Source organism: Typopeltis vanoorti, chromosome 20, assembly GCF_054136105.1.
Source record: "Typopeltis vanoorti isolate ZY-2024b chromosome 20, IOZ_Tvanoo_1.0, whole genome shotgun sequence".
Classification (NCBI taxonomy): domain Eukaryota; kingdom Metazoa; phylum Arthropoda; class Arachnida; order Uropygi; family Thelyphonidae; genus Typopeltis; species Typopeltis vanoorti.
The window spans coordinates 105,127,026-105,151,019 of NC_143568.1; the positions used below are offsets into that span (position 1 = coordinate 105,127,026).

At 35.3% G+C, this 23,994-nt stretch overlaps 1 protein-coding gene across 1 annotated transcript in view; it reads left to right on the top strand.

Moving 5' to 3' along the window:
* LOC150095745 (putative RNA-binding protein EEED8.10) overlaps positions 1-23,994 on the top strand; it is a 268,565-nt gene that overhangs the window by 184,678 nt on the left and 59,893 nt on the right. The window contains exons 13-17 of the mRNA XM_090410562.1: positions 4,750-4,798; positions 10,156-10,199; positions 10,446-10,525; positions 13,972-14,077; positions 16,726-16,813. Of these exons, the coding sequence (XP_090266688.1) occupies positions 4,750-4,798; positions 10,156-10,199; positions 10,446-10,525; positions 13,972-14,077; positions 16,726-16,813 (367 nt within the window). The remainder of the gene's footprint in view (positions 1-4,749; positions 4,799-10,155; positions 10,200-10,445; positions 10,526-13,971; positions 14,078-16,725; positions 16,814-23,994) is intronic.

Here is a 23,994-nt window from a genome sequence, read left to right on the forward strand (position 1 = left end):
AGAGATCGACTAACTCGGGAACCGGTCGAAAAAAGGCTTAGAAAAATTTCCTCTAGTCGCCGACTAGACTCGAAACCAAGTCTTGCTTCGTGCTGCCATGCTCTGTGGTATGCAACCGCCACATCCACTGAGCTACACAGGCTCTTTCAGATCCTTAAAGAGGCAAATTCCCCAACTTCATTATTATGTTCAAGAAGACTAGAAATAGAACCATTTGGAGACAGATTGTACAAAGGAGATTCAACCTGTCATCAGACAGATAAGAAGAAGAAGAATATGTTATTTTAATAAACCCATATTGTTGGGAAAGGGGGGGATGACTGTTGATGAATGTAACTATCAGAGTGTGGGTATTCTATAAACGGAGAATGCTAGAGATCCACAGGCTGGCATGTAATCAAAATGTCTATGAGATGGCAGGGGAATTTTTACTTTTCTATTCTAAGATAAACTAGATCCTGGAATGTTGGTTGTTTAAATCTATTAAAAAAATGGTGAGGACATCCGTGCGAAATAGAAAATACATCATCAAGAAGGCATACCTAAATAGTGGGTCTGTGTGGTGAAGAGTTTAAGGTTCATCTTTGAAGATTATGATGAAGTGGTTAGCTGGGGGTGGGGGGAAAATCATGGCTGACCCCTCTGTTTGCAGAATTTTCCTTGTCAAATGAAATAGTCCCAGTTCATAGGAAACTTAAAAACAGGGCTAATAGGAAATCCTCTTGTATAAGGTCTAAAGTGTTTTTAAGTGGTAAACAGAGAGAGTAGACATCAAAACTGACCATTATATCAGTGTGTTTGACTGGGAGGTTTTCTGTACCTTATTCTGTACATTTTATGGCCTTAAAATGAGTCAAGTTTTTTATGTGTGAAGGGGAGTTGCCAATATATTGGGAAAGCACTTTGGCTACATGTTTGGCTAATTTTATGTGAGTGAATCAGCAACATCTACAGTTCGGCATAATGGCACATGGATTTTTGGTAGCTTGTATCTGGAGCTCTGTAGAAAGTCTCTGAGAGAAGGGAGGGTCTAAAATTGTATGGTTTTAGTTTATTAATAATTTCAACTTGCCAGAAGATTTTTAAGGTATTTTGGCTGTGAAGTCATCTGATCTGTTTTAGTCGGACCATAGTCCAAGGCAGGAGTCTTCAACCTTTCAGACAGTGCGGGCCGCATTAAAAATTTCAATGAAACCTGCAGGCCACTAAGCTATACTGCAGTATTTAGAATTGTATGATGTTTTCCAGATTCACAAGGAATGCTGTTCATTTGATACTTTACATAAAATCCTATAAAAATAAACAAACTCAGCTTTAAGAGCATAGGTAGGAGTCGGGTTCATGATAAGTAAATACAATCAATACTTGAAAAAAAAGATAATTTAATGAAGAAGAAGCATTCATATTTTTACAATGTCAGTGGGCAGCTTGGCAATGTTTTTCCTTGACCAGCTTATCAATGTTGGAAGTCACTATGTGCAGAGTATTCTTGAGACATTGAATAATTTTTCTCTCAAAGAAGAGTTGTTTTGGAGTTCAAGCAGCTCCATTTGTATGAGCCTGACATTTTGGCAGCATTGACACTGAATGACATTGAAAATAAATCTAAAGAAGACGGTTACGAAAATCACTAAATCTCTCTTCGAACTCACTTCACAACACTGCTAATTTTGTAGCGTATTCATAAGAGATGCACAGTTGGACTCAGCGAGAAGCTGAAAATGAGTTAAGTCTTTTTTTGCGAGTTGTGCCTCCCAAAGTTTGAGCTTGGCCACAAAAGCTCTGATGTGATCATAACAGAGTGTGCACCAGTTGATCTTTGGATTGTAGCTGCGTATTTAGGTCATTCATATGCAACTACATGTCGGTCACAAAAGCAAAGTCTGTCATCCACTTCGGATCGTTAAATTTCGCAATCGGATTCCCCTTGGTTTGCATGAACTGGTGTATTTTGCTCCTTAATCAAGGACTTTTAAGAATCTTCCCTCTGCTCAACCTACATACATCACTATAATAAACCACATCGCCGTGATCTGCTTCGCACTTTTTAGTCAAAAACTCTTGGAATTGACGATGATTCAGTCCTCTTGCCATAATAATGAATAATGTCATGAAAGTTGACAATAACTTTCATGACATTAGTTTTTGAGCACAAATTCTCCTGGTGGATTAAACAGTGGTAATGGATGAAATCTTTTCCTTCTAGTTCCTTCTGGTTCTTTCCGTAGCAGCGCAACAAACTATTCATTCTTTCCCACCATAGCAGGGGCACCATGAGTTACCACACTCTCGAGGTTGGTTAAGCTGAGGTCGAAATGCTGGAGCGTTTTTTTGCCAGCTTCAAGAATATCAGTGCCTTTCATCGTTCCCTTCATTGGTACGAGCGCTAGCAGTTCTTTTGTCACATTGAATTGTTGATCAATGGCACAGACAAAGATAGCCAGTTTGTGCTGTATCCTTTACATCTGTGCTCTCATTTACAACAAGTGAATATGACATAAATTTGGACGATTGTTTTTTTTAAAGTTCCTTCAATGTCATTAGCAAGTCCTTAGACACGTTATACTACAGTTACCCCAGACAAACTCAGTATTTTAAACACCTGCTTATTATTTGGGCACAGAATATCCCCAGCAGTGATGAGACACTCTTTCACAAGCGCGCCGTCAAAGAAGGCTTTTGATTTTTTTGCAATTTTTTCAGCTATTACATAACTTACTTTGAAACATGCTTCGCTCTCTTTTCTCTGCCTTTTAAACATACTCTGCTGTCATTTTAAATCAGTTTGGAGACTGTTTGCTTTGTCCACACGAAGCTGCCCTTGAAGGTGATCGAAACTGGATGCATGCTTTGTCTTATAGTGTTGTTTTATATTGTATTCTTTTGATACTGACACTGACTCACAACAAATTAAACACACTGGCTTATCGTCGATCAGCACAAAAAAGTTCAAATTGGTCCACTTTTCATTAAAAAACCCGACAAGAATCACTTGATTTCCGCTTTTTACTCATAGACACTATAGTGATGGAAGGTGAACCCAAAAAAATATTCAAAATGGCCGTGTAACGGTTATTATCCATTGAATATGTCTCACACTAATGAAAAAAGTCTGGCAATATAAAACCACAATAGGCTATGGCTCACATGATGAACCTGCGTGTGCTTATACACAAATATCACACTGTTCATGACTGACTGACTGACTGTGGATGAGATCCTCTTGTATTTATATGAAAATAATGAAGTATTGAGAACCTTCGAGATGTATCTGGAAGGCACTAGACAGTGCACTTGAACAAACTACTGCTTCGGCCACCTACCTGCAACGTTAGTACTAGTAATTAAGTACCGCTTGGCACTGGTAGATGGCTGAAGAAGCATGTCTATTTAATATTTATTTTTATTGGATTTCATGTAAAGTATCAAATGCACAACGAGCATTCCTTGTGAATATGGAAAGCATCTTACAATTCTAAATACTGCAGTATAGTTTAGTGGCCCACGGACTTCATTGAAATTATTTTTTATTTAATCACGTTTTAATGTTGAGTAGTTATTTTTTCAAAATGACCAGTGGGCCACAGCAAAGAGCTGTGTGGGCCATGCGTTGAAGACCCTTGATCTAAGGGAATGTGATATATGCCTTCATGCACATATTTTACTGTGTTCCCTGATGATGGTAGTTTGACTTGCTGAAATACTGGAAATATTAATGAAATTGAATGTAGTTTATCTTAGCCTACATTGTAATTTCTTATATAAATACAATTAGGAGATATCAAATGCTATGAGATTCTAGTATAATAAAGGCTTCATGGATTTTATGTCTTTTTTCTATTGTTTTTTTTTTTTTTCAACTTTTAAATGTCAAGCACTCTGCCAAGCCATTCCTGTAGAGGGAATCTGAGTAGTGGTATGCAGGAGGCACTGTCGAGGCCATGGCAAGGAAACTGGTGATTCTGTATTGATGTCATGTCCAAAAAGCAGGCAAGGATTCTGGGTAGAATGAGGGATGAAGACCTTCATGCTGGTGAGGAGAATTTCTGCACTGACTTGTTTATAAGGTGGATAAGCTGAAGCAATAGTCAGACCATGGAAAGGAGGAGGAAGTGTAGAAGTTCAAGAGGTCACTCATCCCATTTGGCACCTTTGTAGTTCCAGAGGATGCGATATCAGGAGAATGGCTTGAGGAAGGGTGTTCTGTGAAAGATGAGACTTGTACAAGATGGTGGTCTGAGTTGCTAGAAGGGAGGTGACCTTTATGGTGTTTATAATAAAGTATTGGATAATAAAATAAAATATGGCGTTTAATTCCTCTGCAATTATTGCAATACTCTCTTGTCTTTCCTATTCTGCCTGTCTCTCCTCCTCCTCCAAAATATATTGTACCTATTGTATTCTGTTCTCGTAAGGTTATTTTACCTTTTCTGTCGTTCAGGTCTCTAATGCCAATGTTTTTTTGTCCTTACTATATGTACTAATGTTAAGAATTCTTTTCCTTTATTCCTGATGCTTCTAGCATTAGTGAACAAATATAATTTGATAGCATTTATTAAGTTTTTTTTTTCTTAAATTTTCTTAAGCAAATATTTACACTGAGCATTATGTATAAGTTGATTTATATTGTTGCTGATTTCATACAGTTTTTGTGGAATCTTATTTTGCACTATGCAAATTTCATTAAACATTTATATGCATGAACACACTTATCTGAAAGTAATATTACATTTTATAATTTCATTTCAGAGTCTTCGAAACCTTAAAATTCTTCATGTTGGAAGCACTTTTAAAGAATGTAAGTGAAATGTGTATTCCCACCCACCAAAAAACTAGAGCTTCTGTTATGATAGCAATATTGTATTATAATAGGATGTCTCCATTCTCTAATTTTTTTCTGCAGACTCTGTAATGCAGTTGATATATATATATATGTATATATATTGGTGGCCAATTTATTAAGTGCACCTCCATTCACAGAATCTAATGATTTGTCAGTTTTCACGTCTGTTTTAGGCTGTATAAAGTAGGTAGGAAAATAGTGAGAGATTGTAGGTGTTGTGTGCACACACACACATACATAGATACATAATTTGCTGTGATAATAGCAGCATCATGGCCTAAGCGATTTTGAACTATAGTTGACATTAGATACACAGTGTAGATATCATGGGAACTCTTATCCCTGATGGACTACTTGTATATGGCATATCTGAGTATACTGAGAATGGTTTGATTAAAAGGAAACACTAAGTCAAATGGTTGAGTTATATAGCTGGAGTGAAATCAGTCAAATGGGATCACTGTAACTGCAATTTGAAAGCTTATCAGAATACTCAATGTATCAAACCCTGTTACAGATGGGGTATGGCAGCAAATAACCTCAATGAGTTCCACCCTTGTCATCTTAAAAAAGGTAGCTGTAGGTATGGTAGACACAGGAATATGCCAAAACTGGACCCATAAGAAATGGTAAAAGTGTGATGAAGCTGATTTCCATGCTGATGGCAGGAATGATAAGAATCATTTGACTTATTATGTCAGGCAGCAACATTGTGCAAGTCACTGTGATGGTGAGATAATCTCGAAAAGGGGTGTTTGTTAGCACACTAGGTCCCCCTGATAATAGTATCTGAGTTTCATAGCTTGAACATTCTTGTCAAGTGGACACATCCCTTCCTGCTCATAGTTTATTCATCAGATAACAGCTACTTCCAGCATGATAATCCACTGTAACACAAGTCAGATCTTTTAGGAGCAGCTCCAGAAGCCTGTGGAGCTGCTTCCAAATGTATAGCACATGAAGTGGGAATGAGGGAAGGAAGTCTTAATGAGAAAAAGATCTGTTCCAGTTCATTTTGGAGGACTGGGACTGATCTGGTCTAGTCTTGGGCATCTTATGGAATGCTTTCAACACCTTTGCAGCCCTGAAGATTTAAAGCTGTTCTGAGGGCTAAAGGAAATACTACCCATTATTAACTGGATGCACATAATAAACTGGCCCACTCGTTGTGCTTGTAAAGACACAAACACAAATGTTTATAAAATACAGTAAGTTACAAAACACCCAGTATCTAAATATACAAATCATCTGATTATATGGAATAGAGAGATCATTAATCAAAATACTCAGTCCATAGTTTGGTCACCAGAAACACTATGCAAGTTACTACATTTTTTTTTTGCATATATGTTTTCATTTTTTTTTTTCATTTCTTGACTTTTTAAGAAGTTGATAATTATATCTCTTGCTTTTTTTTAACATCTATTAATGTTTTGTCTGAACAAAAACAAAACATGTCAGTGAATTGTATTATAAAAAGTGTGTTCCAAAAAATTATAGACCAGTGTAAAATATTTGCAGTGAATTCCTTTCAGTATTTTTGTTTAATTAAAAAATATTTTCAGTTGAAGAAATGCCCCAAATAATTTTTTAAAAAAGCAGTTGCTAAAATGTATTGCTTTCTTTTTTTTTTCCACATAAGAGAGGGTGCAACACTATAACACACTGTTACTGTGTGTGTGTGGTCAAGAAATAAGGAGAATGCAGATCTTTTGACATGTTTCTTGAACTACTAGAGATTATAATCTTTGAAGAAAATAGTGTGAGTAAGACTATTCCAGAGAACAGAGGTAGATGGAATTAAAGATGGGGAACAGAAGTTGCTAATGTTCTTGTATGCTTAAGGGAAAGCTGAGGAACAAGGCAGTTCAGTAGAACTTTGAAAATACCTGTAGAAGAGTTATAATGCAGAAACAGAATGTTTGTGAGAAGGTGATTGTAATGAATCTGTGAGAAAGGGATGACCAAAAAAATTGCTTTCTTCTGAAAAGCAGCAGACATTTTTAAGGGAGGATTTTGCTGATGTTCCAAGGTTAGGCAGGTTTGGGATTTATGATGACTCAATTGCAAAAGAGCAACTGAGTCATCATTCATCACTCTTCACATTCCCAGACATTTGATGAAGTTTGACACAGAGATATGTTGAAGAGTGATTGTTGCATACGTTTTCCAGACCTTTCCATGGCTCATGTCTAAACGTGTGGTGAGGCCTAGATCTGCTGTAGATAAAAAGAAATTGCAGAAGCTATATTGCTGCTCATGTATTAGCTGGTGGACCTCCAGGTAGCGGAGAAGTTGGCCGTTGATGATCTTCTCCATGATTTTTGAGAGAAATGAGTGAGGACAAGGGAAAAATAGTTCTCTGGGTGACTTTTATCATCCTCTTTTGGAGTGGGTTGAATATACACAGCCAGCTTATACCATACAGTGTGTAAGCTGGCTGTGTAGGTAAGTTTATAAAGATGATCTAGGATGGCTGTTAATTTTGGAGCACAAGTTTTGAGCACAGGAGGAGGATCTCGCCAGAACTAGAAGACTTATTAAGTATCTAAGCTAAGAATGTCAGAAAGAGAGAGAGAGAATGGAGTAAGTGGTTTTCTGTGAAAGTTTTCTGTGGTCATCTTTGCAAGAGTTGAGGAAAAGAATGATGCTAAAAGATGTGCCTTCTTTTGAAGAATGTTACGATAGTACCATCTGAATGTAGAAGCAGTAGAAGCATAGGTCATTGCACCCACTGGTCCTCGCATGAGATCAGGTGGCTTAAATATCATTTGAGCAGGAGGCAAATATGCAACTGCCATGTGCTGCAGTGTAGGCTTGAGTATAAAGCTGGGATTTTGGTTTTGAGCCACTTTTTGGGAAGTGGGGAGTGGATATACTTGTTCAAGTAAAAATGAAGAAAGCCTTCGTTTCACTTAACTTATTTCTGTCATTTTGTACATTGCAGGTACTTGGATCAGGAAAATGAAAAAATATATCACTATATAGGTATTGTTTCTGGAAAACTTCCCATGTTACTTCTCTAAGTAAATATTATTTTTATGGCTATTTAGCCTATTTTTGTTTAGGAGTACCCCCTTTTTATAATGTCATTGGCTTTATACTCAAATTTTAGGGCATTACTTATGTTTTATAAGGAGATATATGAAGAATATATATATAAAAAAAAATATATATATATATATATGGGAAGAAAAAAAAACAAACCAGACATACCTTTATGGGATGTTGTTGGCTGTCTTCTTTTTTCAGTGGCATCCCGGCGTATGGCGATATATATTCATTGTTGAAGGAAAGAAGTATGACTGAACGGAAGGGGGGTCGGAAAAGTGGGGTTTGAGAGATGTGGGAGAATTATTGGTGAGGCAAGAAGTATGTGAACTTTTTTGAAAAACCTGTTTTTTTTTTTTTTTTTAATATTTTTTAAATTATTAAAGGGGGCAGAGAATACTTTGAGATGGGGGTGAACATAGAAATTTTTGGGGAAGGAGAAGGATCTTATGGGATAAGATCAGGGTGTGAGCCGTTTCGATAGTGCTTTGTCTTTGGAGTTCGTGGGGGAACTGAAGGCTATGTCATTCTGGCTTGGTGTATCTGTGTTATATTCTATTGGTCGGAGTTGTGACCTAATTTTTATGTTATGGAGCTTTCAACTCTTGTAAATTATGTTGGGCCGGTGGATGTTTACTGAATTTTTCAAAAAAAAGTTCACTTGCCTCACCAATAATTCTCCCACATCTCTCAAACCCCACTTTTTTAAACCCCATTCTCATTTCTCATTCATCCCCATTCTCAACCTACACTCATTTTTCAGTAGCCAGGGTGCCACTGAAAAAGAAGACAGCCAGCAACATCCCATAAAGATATGTCGTTTTTTTTTCTTCCTATATATTAGGAACTAAAAAAAACGACATATCTTTATAACGACATATATATATATATATATATATAAAATATATAACACTGACATATAAAACTAAGTAATGCCCTAAAATTTGAATAAAGAGCCAATGTCATTATAAAAAAGGGATACTCCTAAACAAAAAATAGACTAAATAACCATAAAAATAATATCACTATATAAGATCTTACCATTCAGTAGCTGTCCAGTTATGAAGAGTCTTAGCAAAGTTTAATTGTCCTTTCTGTTCTTTCAGACATCATTTTATATTCACAACACGCATTCATAATTGTCATATAATTCTTTGTTAATAGCTGTAGCAGGCATTTGAGGATCTTTCTCACATACCCTTTTAATAAGTTTTTCTTCTTAAGTTATTTTTTGTGGATGCCTTTCAATTTTTTGTTTACATCACAACTATCCATCTATAAGTTGTTGGAATATGCCAAAATTGCAAGCAACGTTTACATGTGTGCATCCTTCTTGTAAAGCACAAATTACAGCTTTTTTAAAGTCTGCAGAGTATTCTTTGGTCTTCGGCATGGCTTATTATTCTTACTTGACACCTCCAAAGGCTCATCGAGGGAGGACACCTATTCTACAACTCTCTGTCTCCACCAACTACAGTGAGCCACTTCAGCTACACCAATGCCATCTACTCTACACTATCACCACTAGTATTTTCACAGACAATTACAAGCATCCATGCCCACGGCGGGATTCAAACCACAGCCTTTTGACTGGAGAGTGGATATGCTAATCACTTGGCAAACCAGGCTGGCACAAATTGAGACAGTTCGGTAGAAGGCTCTTATTCGTTGCATGACAGTTTGAAAAATTACTTGAAGAATTAATTGCTTGCTAAATAAGTAGCATTTTTAAAAGCATTTTCCTTTGTTTTTTTAATGCAACAAATAAACTGAAGTTGATATTATGAACTTAGAATTCTTAAGGGTAATAACAAATCATATTTCATCTTTTAGGCATTATTATTTAAACCCAGCATATAGAGAAAAATTTTAATTTGTAGCAATTATGTAGTCAACTCTTACTATAGTAAACTCATAGTAACCAGAGGAAGTTTGTTTTAGTGAATTGATGTTGCAGAGGACTTTGGCTTTTTAGTCATTTATTATAGTGAGAAATGATTTATTTGCATGCAAGAAGGTTTTGAAAGCAATGTATTGCACTACTTCCATATTGTTTTAAAGTGAAATTACAAATTTTTTTTTAATTATTATTATCATTATCAACCCTCTTAGAGAAGACATAAGTCCAGCTATGGCTGCAATGACATGAACTTCAATTACCCATATTCATATTTATACCATAATGTACATTAACTGCTTTAATGTACTTATAGTTTCTGCTTTAAGTGGTAAATTAATTATTAATTTCATTTTTAACATAGTGACATCTAGTGGTCTTCATCATATTGGAAGATTGACAGATTTGGTAAGTTATTTTCTTTGAGTTATTTTTGATTTCCTCCCTCAATTTTATGAGAGTATTTTATTTAGTTATGGAGTTTTCACTGTATGAGGATAATTTTCCTGTAGAACTAGGTTGTGATTAAGTTGGCATTTCAACATGTTCTTACTTATTAGTTTGATTTATTCTGGAAAAAAAATTCTATTGTTATTTTAATGCTAAAACCTATGTTATGTTAATTATGGCTTTTTTTTTTTAATATCATTTCAGGAGCAGCTTTCTCTTGCTCATAATCAAAGTGTAGATGATGATGTTATTTATGCAATCAGCCGTGGATGTCGTAAATTGAAGTAAATAAGATTATGTGACTCAATACAGATTATTTTTAACAAATACAAAATATAAAAATAAAGCTTGCATGTTAATATGGGACTAACTAGTCCATCCAAAGAGTTCAAATTAATTTTAGCTTCAGATTATAAATTTTCAGATTTTTCATTATATTAGAGCATGAAAATTCATAATGATAATCTACTTCAAAACAACTGTGTTATTCATTTAAAATCAAATTGCAGGAATAAATATATATTAAATGTCTCGATAGCATACTCAAGATGTAGTAGTAAGCACCAGTGTTCAAATAATGTAAGAAATGTTTTGTAAGGACTTTATAACTGAAAGTATTAGCCGGTGTCTCATGTGTACATGATAAGGTTTTTTCTTACAAGAAATTTGCTGTCCTCAATTTCTAGGATGAAAAACTGTAGTATTTGAATTCAAAGTAACCTATGATCTTTCTCTTAGCCAAATGGAAAGGCTGTGTATAATTTGGTGACTACTTACAAATTTACATATTTAAAACAAACATGGATGTTTATTCATCCACTATTACAAATTTGCACATTTGAAAATTTAAGCAGTAGTTGCTCACTATGGCTTTTGCTGTACTGAGCTTCTGTGTGTGTGTGTGTGTGTGTGTGTGTGTGTGTGTGTGTGTGTGTGTGTGTGTGTGTGTGTGTGTGTGTGTGTGTTAGAAATCAAAAAGACATTAGAAATATTAATAATGGCGAAGAGTGTTAACCTAATGTATATTCCATAATCATTCAAGCAAGTCCATCTAGTCTGTTCAAATTTGGACAATGTATACCGTTTAAAAAATTTTTTTGTATGGTCTTTCCATAATAAATCTATTTTTAATGCAAGGTTTTATAGCTCTTCATCCAGGAAAAAGATTAATTAAGGCTAATAAAAGTCATAAAAACTAATAAAGACCAGTGAAATTAATAAAGCTTGATGGATTTTTTAGATTGTTCATGATGTGAACTATCAAGACCTTCACTAGCTGAAATACACAAATGGTTTGACATTGTTATGATAAATAGCAGTTGGAGCCCTTCTTCATATCCTTTCTGAAAAAAACCAAAAAAAGCATAACTTATAATAAATTTAGTTTAATCCTTTATCTAAGTGTAAGCAAACAAAGTTTGCGCCTGAAGTATCTTCAGGACTCAGGCAACTCGTTGTAAAGGTGGACCAAGCTCTCATCACTACTGTCTTAGTACCTTCCATAATGCAAAGCACATCTTCAGTTCCTGATCTTTATCCAAGTGTAAGCAAACTTTGTTTGCTTACACTTGGATAAAGGATTAAACTAAATTTATTATAGTTTAACCAATTGGGAAAAAACTTCCAAAAGGGATAACTTTCTTCTCACATTTTTGTCAGCTTCAAAAAGATATAGCCACAATACATTTTGAAAAATTATGGAGACAACTACCATGTTATAGAGTAAAACTTTAGTTTAATATAAACCAAAATCAACACTCGACGTTTTGACCGTCATATCAAGGTCGTCTTCTGGAGCATACACAATATATACAGAGAAACAAGCTGCACTACAATCTACAGGGTTTGCTAAAGTTACTGACCAACTGTTACTACAATTATTGGCCTGACCTCTGGTGAAAAAAAAAAAAAAAAACAACCTTTACTATAGTTCGCCCACAGATTAGAGACCCTTTGACACTTCTGCTCATGTCCCAAAAAGGAGAATCCATTCTGATAATAGGGTAATCAATCCGTCTTCTGGGATGAGTTTGTTTATTATTGCAGGTCAGAAAATTTAGCTTTTCTTTTATGAACATTGTTATACAAGCAAAAAAGTGTAACTATTTTGCTTGTATAACAGTTGGCTTGTATAAAATGTATTTTATACAATATATAGTATAAAATATATTTTGCTTGTATAAAATGTACATAGAGTATTAACAAAATTAAAAAAAGGTATAGCATAAAACAAAAATTTAACGAAATTTATTTTTAAGAAAGTTTTCTATAAAATAAAAATAATTATACAGAAAAACAGAAATTTTTTTCAAATGAACTTAGATATTCTAAACTTACAGTTGAGAGAACTGAGACACTTTAATGTCCTAAACTGATTAATTATTTATGACTTGTTGTGACTCTTTTCACAAACCCATGCAAAAAAAAGATTGGAAAAAAATACCATTATCAAATCCTTTTAATCTTCATAGGCATCTGAATCGGTGTCCGAATCGCCATCACTTTCACTTAAACTGATCACCAAAGGTTCGCATAATTCTTCGATAATTCTGTCTCTGTCCCAATACATATCTTCCAATGAGGTGACATGAGAGCAATATTTTCCCCAGTTTTGAACTGTAATACTTTCAATCACCTGTTCTGAAAGCTTAAAAAGTTTCGACATATCAATATCCCAGTTACATTGTGATGCTGAATGAAACATTTCACTTCTGCCCAAACATACTCAATAGCATTAAAATAAAATCCGATTTCATGAAGTATTTCCTTAAAGTTTCTTTTTCCAAGAAAAATTAATTTTTTCTTTAAGCACAGGAATCAATTTTGGAACAGTTGGCACTCTTTTCTCAACCACATAAAATTTGTGAATAGTTCTTCTTGTAACGTCTACATCAAAATCATTCAAAGCTACGGTTTCAATGGTTTTCTTTCTCTGGCGCTTTTTTTAGGAGATTTAAATTTTGACTTACCTTCACCTTTCGATTCCCTATGAATTCTTTTAACAGTTGACCCTGATACGCCCGCAATTTCGCTTGAACGTTTTATGACTTGAGAAAGGGGAACAAGGAGACTTCTTTTTAACGATCTTTTTTGCAGAATGTCAGCACATTATTCAATATTCTTTTGCAAGAGCTATTGAAACGTTTAACAACAAAAATTGTTGACTTACTGGATCCATTATACAAATTAATAATAAAAAAAAATAATGCAAAAAAGCGACAACAAAAATCAAGCTACTACTAGTACAGCGACGGACAAGAAAGCACATGATTTCGCATGTTGGCGACCTATTTGTTCATCCTTCTGTTGGAAAAGAAAAAAAAAAGTTGTGAACCTCTTTGCTTATAGTTTATTTATCTACTATGCAAACAATTTATAATAATACTAAACCCTAACTGTTTAGTATTATAAATAATATTGTTGTTTTTTTCTTTTTTTTATTAGTTTATTATATAAACTTGAATATAATTGAAAAAAAAAAACTGGAAAAAAATGGAGTCATATACAATTCAGTCGTGATAGCAATAAGTGAAATCACAATATAGGATATGTTTTGATTTAAACAACATATGTAATATGCACATCTGTGCTCGTTAGGCTGATTGCTATGAGATGGCAATCTAGAAATCATGCACACTAATCAAATGGAATGAAAATATAGATTAAGATGAATTGTTTCCATTTCTACAAAATATGGATTTTCAATTTTTTTTTTACACGTCAATTTCAGATTTTTGGATATATCTGGGTGCTACATAGGAGTTACAGATGCTTCTCTGTCATCTTTAGCTTCCTGTTTTCACCTGAAGACACTGTATATTAGTTATCTTAATAAGGTAAATATTTGTAATTGCTTTTAATATTGTTTATTAATTTTAAAGATTGGATATTATATCAATATTAATAACTCTTCCATGGCAACCTCTGTGCTAGGTATCAATCACTCCATAGTGCACTTCACAGCTTGCATGTTTTATAGATTCTGTTGTCTAGATGTATAGTTATATGTATTAAACGCCTAATATCATTTCCATGCTTTTTGAAATTAATAAATCAGAATTTGTTCATTTCAAGAAAATTTTATGAAAGCATGTGGCGATACCATCAAAACTACTTTTCTTATCTTATTTCTTCTTGGCATCTTTTACATAATCAAATCTTCCACTTTTTTGCAAGCTTTCATATCTCTTTAACAATGCCTGCTGACTACTACCATCAGTAAAACATCATCAAATTCCTGACATATACCCATGGGGTGTGTACAGGATATTATGATAGTATTACATGAAAAGTCACATCATTACTAACTTCCTATCAACAATTTCCTCCAAATTAATATGTTATCTTTCAAGACTCCAACATTATCAGATCTTATATTTCTGTCTTCTAAGGCCTTTATACTGTATCACGCTACCTGATTTTGGTCTTCCTCTGGATCTTTTTTTCTACCAACCTGGCAAAGAACACTTGTTTCACTAATCTTTTCTCTCTCTCATTCTGTCTTAGTAACAAGGTATCATTTTCACTGAAATGACTGATGTACTCACCTTGACAATGTCTCAAATATGTGACCTTAGTTCCTTCAGTTAGGAAATTCCATCCTTGCAGCCATGACATTAACAGTTCTGCATGATCCTTTGTAAGATTAAGATCTTTTACGTGACCTACTGTTGGTACACTTAGCGAAGAGGTGAAAGGTATTCAGTATATAAAAGAAATGGAAATTATATTTCCATTTCTTGTAATTACTGCTATGTTAAAATGGGAAACTACTGATGTGTGTGTGCCATATAAAAAAGAACCGTCATTTAAAAGAAAAGAACAAATTTTCGCCAAAATAAATAAACGCACAAATAAATAAAATAAAAAGATTAGGAATAAAATGAAATTAGCTTTTTATAAAATAAGCTGGAAAAAATAAATGCTGTTTGGTCATTAGTTAAAATGAAGATGTTTGAGAAAATAATTGCAGTATACATTTTTCTGGTTTGTGAAAAACCTTATGCAATAAAAAAGTGGATATCATTTTGAATACAGCATAGTGAAACTTAGGCACAGTGTATTATTCAAATACAAATCTCCCTTATCTAGTTTAGATTTCTGCTTTTTTGTTATCAGGCTTACATGTTCATATATAGTTGACTCCCAGTGGTGGTATGACTTCACATCACTTGCCTTAGTATCCCATAATGCAAAGCACACCTCCTTGCATATGCTATGCATTATGGGAAAGGTCACTACCCAGATCAGTTTTGACCTTTATTGAGGTCTCTTCAGTGGGAGCCAGACCTTGTATCACCTCTGGGTCTGGCTCCCACTGAAGAGACCTCGATAAAGATGACCCTTTCTATAATGCATAGCATTATACATGTCCACAAGGAGGTGTGCTTTGCATTATGGGATACTAAGGCAAGTGATGTGAAGTCATACCACCTTTACCACTAGTTGCCCCAGTCCTGAAAATACTTCAGGTGCAAACTTTGTTTGCTTACACTTGAATAAAGGAATAAACCAAGTATATAATTTCTTGGTATCTTTAATTTATGGAAATAAAACTGAACATGAGATTTAGGAATATTTCAGATTTTCAAAGTTTTCTGGGAAATATTTATTCAAAAACATTTGAGAAAAGTATTTTTGCATAAATTAAAAAAAAAAAAGGTAAGGAAGGGAAAGTAAGTTTCGATTGAGAATTGTTTAAGTAGAGCTGATGGTATGGTCACTTAAAGAGAATAGGAGATGAAATATAGCAAAAAAGATGTTTAAAGCAAAAATGGCAGAAATTTTTTTTTTACCCAGAGGAAGACAAGAGTCAGTTAGGAGTGCTTTAGAAGATCAATATGTGTTAGTTGAATCAGAACCTTGACAAATAATAAACCAGTTTGAAACAAAGTTGATTGAAAACTAATTGTGAAAACTTAACTTATTTAAATGTTAATTTATTTGGTCAACATTGACTTTGTTATATAATAATTGTGAGATATGCTTCTAAATTGCTAATGCTTATGCACTGTTAATTGAAAACTCATGATGTAATCAATCAAAACTGATAATTTAATTCATAGAACATTAATTAACTTCATTTGAAACTGAAACATTGAATATAAAAGATTAAAATTTGGCAGGATGAAATTAGTATTGGTAAGAATGCTTTAGTACTCACTGAAATATGTATTATATTTGTACTTTTATTGGGTTTTCCCCCATTTTTTTTTATCATTTCTTTCATTATGGATTTCTTTTATTTTGGCAGCATTTTATGGCTTTGTTAAACAAAAGCTATTATACATACAATATACGTGCTTTTTTTGTTTGTTTTGTTTTGTTGGGCTGTTCTGTAATTTTTGGTACTACTTTCAATTACCATCAACAAACCATTGTATCAAGATGTTAATATGTATAATGACAAGCCTCTAGTGTTTTGTTGATTTACTAATAAACATTTATTATAGGTTACACTTATAATTATTATTTGAATTTTCAGATAACAGATGAAGGTCTAATAGCTATAGCCAGACAAGGACAGTTAGAAGTGCTTCAAGTCAGAGGTTGTTCCCGTGTTGGAGACCAAGGTACTGAACACATTTCTTCTAATTTTGTGAACCTCATATGTTGTACACCACTTGGAAAGAAGTCAATGAACACCCTCATGGGCAAGGTGCATCATGCCAAGTAACGAGTCATGTATTTGTAACCGGCATAAATTAGAGGAATATGATGCTCCCAAGTCAGTGCAACTGTGTCTGGGTGCAATCATTGTGAGAAAGGATGGAATTTGAAAGAGGCATTACAATAGGATGCCATGTTGCAAGCCTATCTGTTTGGCAAATTGTTGACAAATTGGGCCATCCAAGGTCAATAATCAGTGATCATCCACTGCAGGGAGTCAACTGTAGTGGATGACCCACCACACCGAACATGACTGTTGGGGTGCTACTAAGGATAATATGTAAAAACCCATTTGTCTGTCAATAATGCAGAGCTTTAGGCATTGGCTGGAACACAAATCTGCATAAAAACATTCAAACCGAGGCTCACAACACTCTTAGTGTTCTACTGTGGGTTTCCATGATAGGACTGCAATATGCAAGCCCCATATTACCTGAACCAACATGCAGCATCGTCGTCAGTGGTGCAAAGCATGTGTGCAGTGGGACCTGGAAGCTTGGAAAGCTGTGTTATGGAGCAACGAATCATACTACACATTCTACTGAGCAGATAGATGGGTGTGGCAGATGCCCAGTGAACATATCTTACTAGTAACCTCAACTTTGAAATTCAGAAGTGGTGGTAGTGTGATGGCATGCTCCTGTTTTTCCTGGATTGGCCTCAGACCTCAGGTGCCATGAATATTGAACTCCAAGAGGTATTTGAACATTCTGGACAAGGCAATGCTTTCTACTTTGTAGCATTTCTATGGAACTAACCATTTTCTCTTTCAGCAGGACAATACATTATGTCACAAGGCTGCTGTTGTAACTGCATGGTTTGTGGACATGAATATCACACTTGACTAACCTTCACAGAGCCTTCATCTCAACCCTTTTGAGCATTTGCGTTATGAACTGGAGCATTATGTGAGGTCAAGAAGTATCTACACTACAACACTCCTAGACCTCATTACATATCTGCAGGAAGAATGGTCCAAAATTCCCATTGATCACTGTTATTGTTAGAAGTATGCTCCATAGGGTTGCTGTGGTCATTGTAGCAAAAGGAGTTGCTACATCTCATTAAGGTAGGTGCCATGGATGTTTGTTTGTTCTTCACACTATGCTATCCATTGACTTCTTTCCGAGCACAGTACATCCTTGTTAACGGTATTTTCTTCCAAAGCATAGAAAAACTATGCTTTGATTCAGTATTCTAAAAATGTTAAGGCTCTACAATCTGGTTCTACATATGAATTTCATACTGGAGTGAGCATTAACAAGCATTTTAGAGACAGGTCTACAACCAGCTCCATTCTTTAGTGAGCTCAAGCTGTAAATAAAGCAAGGCTTTCAGAAGAGGGAGATCCAAGGCCACAAAATGTCAGCAGTTGTCTGCTGCCCTCTTGCAGTTCTAAATCCTAACACGTTGTTGTCTGTAATAGCAAGTTCCATTGTTTGTTTGGAAATGTGGGAGTTGAGTCCAGCAGAAGGCAGGTGACTAGTAGTGCACTACAGGGCTCAGTACTTAGTCCACTGTTGTTTAATTTGTATATCAAGGATATAGAAAATTATCTATATCCTTCATATACAGATCTGGGAAGAGCAATAATAAATGAAGGTTATGCAGAGATCCTGCAGGAAGACTTAAATTGACCAGCAGTATAGGCAAAGATAAATGGCTGCCAGTTTAATGTGGCCAAGTGTAAGGTGATGCACTTTGCAAAGAAGAGATCACAAGCTATGTATTATATCAGCGTTTCTCAACCTTTCTAAGCCCAAAGACCAGTAAAATTCCTAGAAAAATTCTATGGACCATTAAGTTATGTAATGTTTTTAAATAAATTAAATAAACCAAAATAAAAAACAATGGTACAACATGACAAAATTTCACGCCGGCCGGGGCGTCGCCCGTTTAAACATGGCCCCCGTTGTTTTCGCCAGGGAACCAGGGCGAACAGCGAAAAGTCAGCTACTGGAACAAATCTGAAAACAAACCCCAACTCAACATCAACAGAGTTAAAGATCGGTACTATCAACGTAAGAAGCCTGAATGGCAAAGAAATGGAGCTAGCTGAGGAATTAGATAAGTACCAGATCGACATAATAGGGGTGACTGAACAAAAAAGACCAAAACTGGTGAGATCTTTCTGAGCAATAAATACAAAATGTTATGTTCAGGCAATGACAATCAAGGAAAAGGAGTAGCAGCCATAGTATTCAACACAAAATATGAGGCTAATCTTCTTGAATGGCAGTCAGTCTCAAGTAAAGTAATGTGGGCAAATATGAGAATGGGGAACTGGACAATGAGACTTATTTGTGCCTATGGTCCCACAGAAGGTTCTACTAAAGTAGAAGTGGAGGAATTTTTTGAGGCTTTAGAAAAAGCAACTGACACAATGAAAAAGGAAAAGTTGGTCCTTGTTGGGAATCTGAATAGCAGAGTAGGAAATGATTGTGAGACATACAAAAATATTTTGGGAAAATTTGGAGAAAAGAGCAAAGCTAATAATAATGGCAAATATCTGTTGGATTTCTGCTCAGGACATGGACTGGTTATTACTAACTACTAACACCATGTTCCAACATAAAAATGTGCACAAATTCACATGGAGAGAAGAGGCTAGGAATAAGAAAAGTCTTATTGACTATGTTATTGTTGATAGTGATGTTTTCTCCCTGGTGCAGGACACCAGAGTGTACAGAGGATTTGAAATTGGAAGGGATCACTATTTAGTCTTGAGCCAGATAAAATTGAATTTCATATTGAAAAGAATAACATGTAAGAAAGTTTTAAAGCGAATAAAAGTTGAGCAGCTCTCAGATTTGAACTGTAGACTAAAATATACAAACATTATTGAAGAAAAAATGAAAGAGTTTGAGAACAGGAATCAAATCTTGTAGATTCAGTGGCAACCTCTGAAGAAAACATTGATTGATTTTGCCAGAGAGGCATGTGGTGAGGTTGTCTGCAAGGAGAAAAAAATCAGAACTCCCTGGTGGACACAGGAAGTTAAAGAGGTAGTGAAGGAAAAGAAGAAAGCATATCAAAAGTTCCTGTCAAATAAGTCAGTTTGTGCTCTTAGAGAACATAGAGACAAATGCAAGAATGCTAAACACTGTGTAAAACTAGCCAAACAAAAGTCATGGGAGGACTTTGGCAAGAATATAGAAAATAAATATCAAGAAGGTGGCAAAATATTCTGGAGGTTGTTGAAAAAGCTTAGGAATGGAGGAAGGAGTGGTGTAAAAGGAGTTAGAGATGATAAAGGTGACATGAAAACGGGAGAAAAAGATATCCTTGAAGTATGGATTAATTACTTTGAAAAACTGCTAAATGAAACAAGCAGTGATGACAGCACAGTGGTAAAAAACACTGACCAGGCATGCAGTCAGGAATACATATCCATACTTGAAGTAGAAAACGCTGTCAAAGGCTTGAAATGTGGAAAGGCAGCAGGAGTAGATGATATTCGACCAGAAATGCTTAAGTATCGTGGTATAAGAGTCTTACAGTGGCTGCACTGCATAGTTCAGAAAGCCTGGACAGAGGGATGAATTCCCAATGATTGGAGTAGAGCTCTCATTGTACCCATATATAAAAAGGGAAATAAAACTGAATGTGAGAATTACAGCGGTATTTCCCTTCTGAATGTTCCTGGGAAGATCTATGCAAGTATACTTGAGAAACGGTTGAGAAGAATTGTGGAAGAAAAGCTTGGTGAAGAACAAGCTGGATTCAAGCCAAATAGAGGCTGTCAGGATCAGATCTTCACTTTACGACAAATAGTCGAGAAAGCATGGGAATATAACAAAGATCTGTATTTAATGTATATTATTTCTGGTAAAACTCCCATGTTATTCCTCTTAATAAACTATTATAATTACGGCTATTTTGCCTGCTTCAGTTTAGGAGTGCCCCTGTTTAAATGTCATTGGCTATTTACTCGTGGATTCTTAGGGCATTGTAGATGTAAATTTACCAAAAAGTATATGTAGCATAAGGAAGAGAAATTTACACATATCTTTTACTCAGTGTTGCGGCTTTTCTTCTTTCTGCGATGTCCAAAACTACTGAGTGTGTGGAAGGGGGGGGGTGGAAGGCAAGTTGGGAGAATTAAATTAGAAAAACCCGTTTTTTTTCCCAGTAATATATATATAAACATATATATTATATTACTATATTATATAGGGTGGGGGGAAAAGGTGAAAGGGTTGATTTTTTATATAGGGAAGGGGAAAAGGGGGGTTGACGGGGTGCCGTCCGTTTCGACTAATTCAGATGACGACCAAGAATTATCCCCGTCAACTCCCTTTTTCCCCTTCCCTATATAAAAAAATCAACCCTTTCCCCTTTTCCCCCACCCTATATAATATAGTAATATAATATACATGTTTATATATAATTTACATCTACAATGCCCTAAGAATCTATGAGTAAATAGCCAATGACATTTAAACAGGGGCACTCCTAAACTGAAGCAGGCAAAATAGCTGTAATTATAATAATCTGTATTTAAGTTTTGTAGATTTGGAAAATGTATATGACAAGGTGCCAAGAGAGAAACTATTCAATACACTACAGTTATATGGTGTCAATGGAGCATTATATCAAGCAATACTTAGTCTTTATTTGAGTTGTAAGTCAGCAGTTAGAATTGAAGGAAGTACAGGAAGATGGTTTAATGTTAAAGCCGGTGGGAGACAAGGATGTACATTATCCCCTCAGTTATTCATTATCTATATGGATCACATTATGAAGGAAATTGGTATTAAACATGATATCAAATTTGGAGATGTTAATGTTAGCTCTTTGCTTTATGCGGATGATATAATATCATCCGCATAAAGCAAACTCTTCTAAATCGCATCACTTCTAAATAAATCCGCTACAAGTCTGCAAGATTCTCTGACTAAATTGAATAGCTGTTGTAATAGATATGGTATGAAGGTCAGCAATAAAAAGACAAAGACAATAAAAATAAGCAGAATCATTGAAAATGTCAACTGTGTTGTGAATGGAGAACCTGTGGAACAAGTAAAACATTTCAGCTACTTAGGCACGATTTTTACTGAAGATGGTAAATTAAATATAGAAATAGACAACAGAATCAGCAAAGCTGGTATGGTGGGAAGTCAATTGAATAAATTCATATGGAATAAGAGAGAAATTAGTCGGAACACTAAATTAGCTGTATACAAGACAGTGTTCAAACCAGTTTTAACTTATGGATCTGAGAGCTGGGTCAGAAGTAAAACACTTGACCAAAGACTAGAGACCACAGATATGAGAGTCCTGAGAAAGATTAGAGGCATGAACAGATGGCATCAATGGCAATATCATATTAAAAACGAGGATATTAGGAAAGAACTTGACATTGTCAGCATCCAGGAATGCGTTAGCAGGGCTAATCTGAGGTGGTATGGTCACTTAAACAGAATGTGCGAGGAAAGATTAGCAAAGCAAGTGTTCTCTGCCAGGTTGGCAGCAAAATGACCCAGAGGGAGGCCAAGATATAGGTGGATTGATACGGTACAAAGTGCCTTAGACGATAGAAATATAAGATCTGATAATGTTGGAGTCTTGACAAGTAACAGACCGATTTGGAGGAAAATTGTAGATAGGAAGTTAGTAATGATGTAATTTTTTTCATGTAGTACTATCATATCCTGTACACCCCTTGAGGGTACATGGCAGGAATTTAATGATGATGATGATGATCATGTTTTTAAATGTATGTAGGGATTACCAACATTTACATATACATTTACAACATTTTACATATACATAAACATTTACAAATACATATGGAAACATAATTAAGTTGGAAGTAAACGATTAAAAGTGTATCTTCACTGAACAAAGTTTTAATTTTTATTAAACAAATAAAGGTATCAGTTTCCTATTTGCTATGGGCATATGAATGGGTATGTCTGCGCCATCCTGCTGACATCCCTATTTATCTGCCAACTGCAACTTTTATATTTTATATGTTATCCCCATTCATCTGCCCACACTCATTAAGCTCACCCCACAACAATATTTTTAGCGGCGTTGATACCATAGGTAAATGAATGGGGAAGGTCAGCTATGCACCCCTTCACCTTCATTTATCTTTAATCCTCATTCATCTAACCACAGGAACTTTTATATTTTATATGTTATCCCCATTCATCTGCCTACACTAATGAAGCTAGCCCCACAATAAGTTTTATCTTCATGCACTCGCTGATTCGATTTGCGACATGTAAACTGTTCCATTCACTAAGTGCGTTTTGAGACGAGGAAAAATTGTTGTTCTTATCTTACTCGATTCATCATAATACTGAATATGAACTTGACATCCATGGATTCCATCATGCACGACATCCCTTGCATATACCCTTTATTTCAAAAAATAATCCTAAAGCCCCCATTCATATTAATGCCACCCTCCCCCCCACACACATTTCTGGCCGATACGAATCGCTTTATTTCCCTGAGGAGTTTTCCATGCCCAGCAAAAAAACTTAAGACATCCTGTTATGTGAGGTCATTCCCGATATCTATAAACAGTCCAACCCACGTTGTCAGTCGCAAAGTGCCATCCATGTGGTCGTGTGCATTTTCCTGCCAGCTGCCGTATGCGTATATACCGTACGCATGTGTTTGTACCAATCATGTTATGATGGTGGTTTTAATTATATCTGTCCTGTTTTATCCAGAGGTACAACAGTGATCATCATAAATCTGGCAGATTCATTAATCGTGTGGTGATTTTATTCATATCTGTCCTGTGTGCTGCTTTATTCGTTACGTTGTGATGTTTGTTTCTGTATAATCTATGACCATACAGAGGTTGTTGTCTGCATGAGACTGATTCGGTGTGCTTGACCGCATATTCCCGCAAGCGACCGTACAAGAAACGGAACTTCGCTAAACCGGACGCTGGCAACTATCCTCCTTGCCAGCAGAGCTGAGCCTCACGGTGACGTCACTTTGCCTAACTTTTGTTTCATCCCTGATTTTGTCCGATTTTTTAAATGGATTAATTCCAAAACCAGTAACGAGAATAATCGGAAACTGCAGTCCAAATAAATAAATATATAATTATGTTACT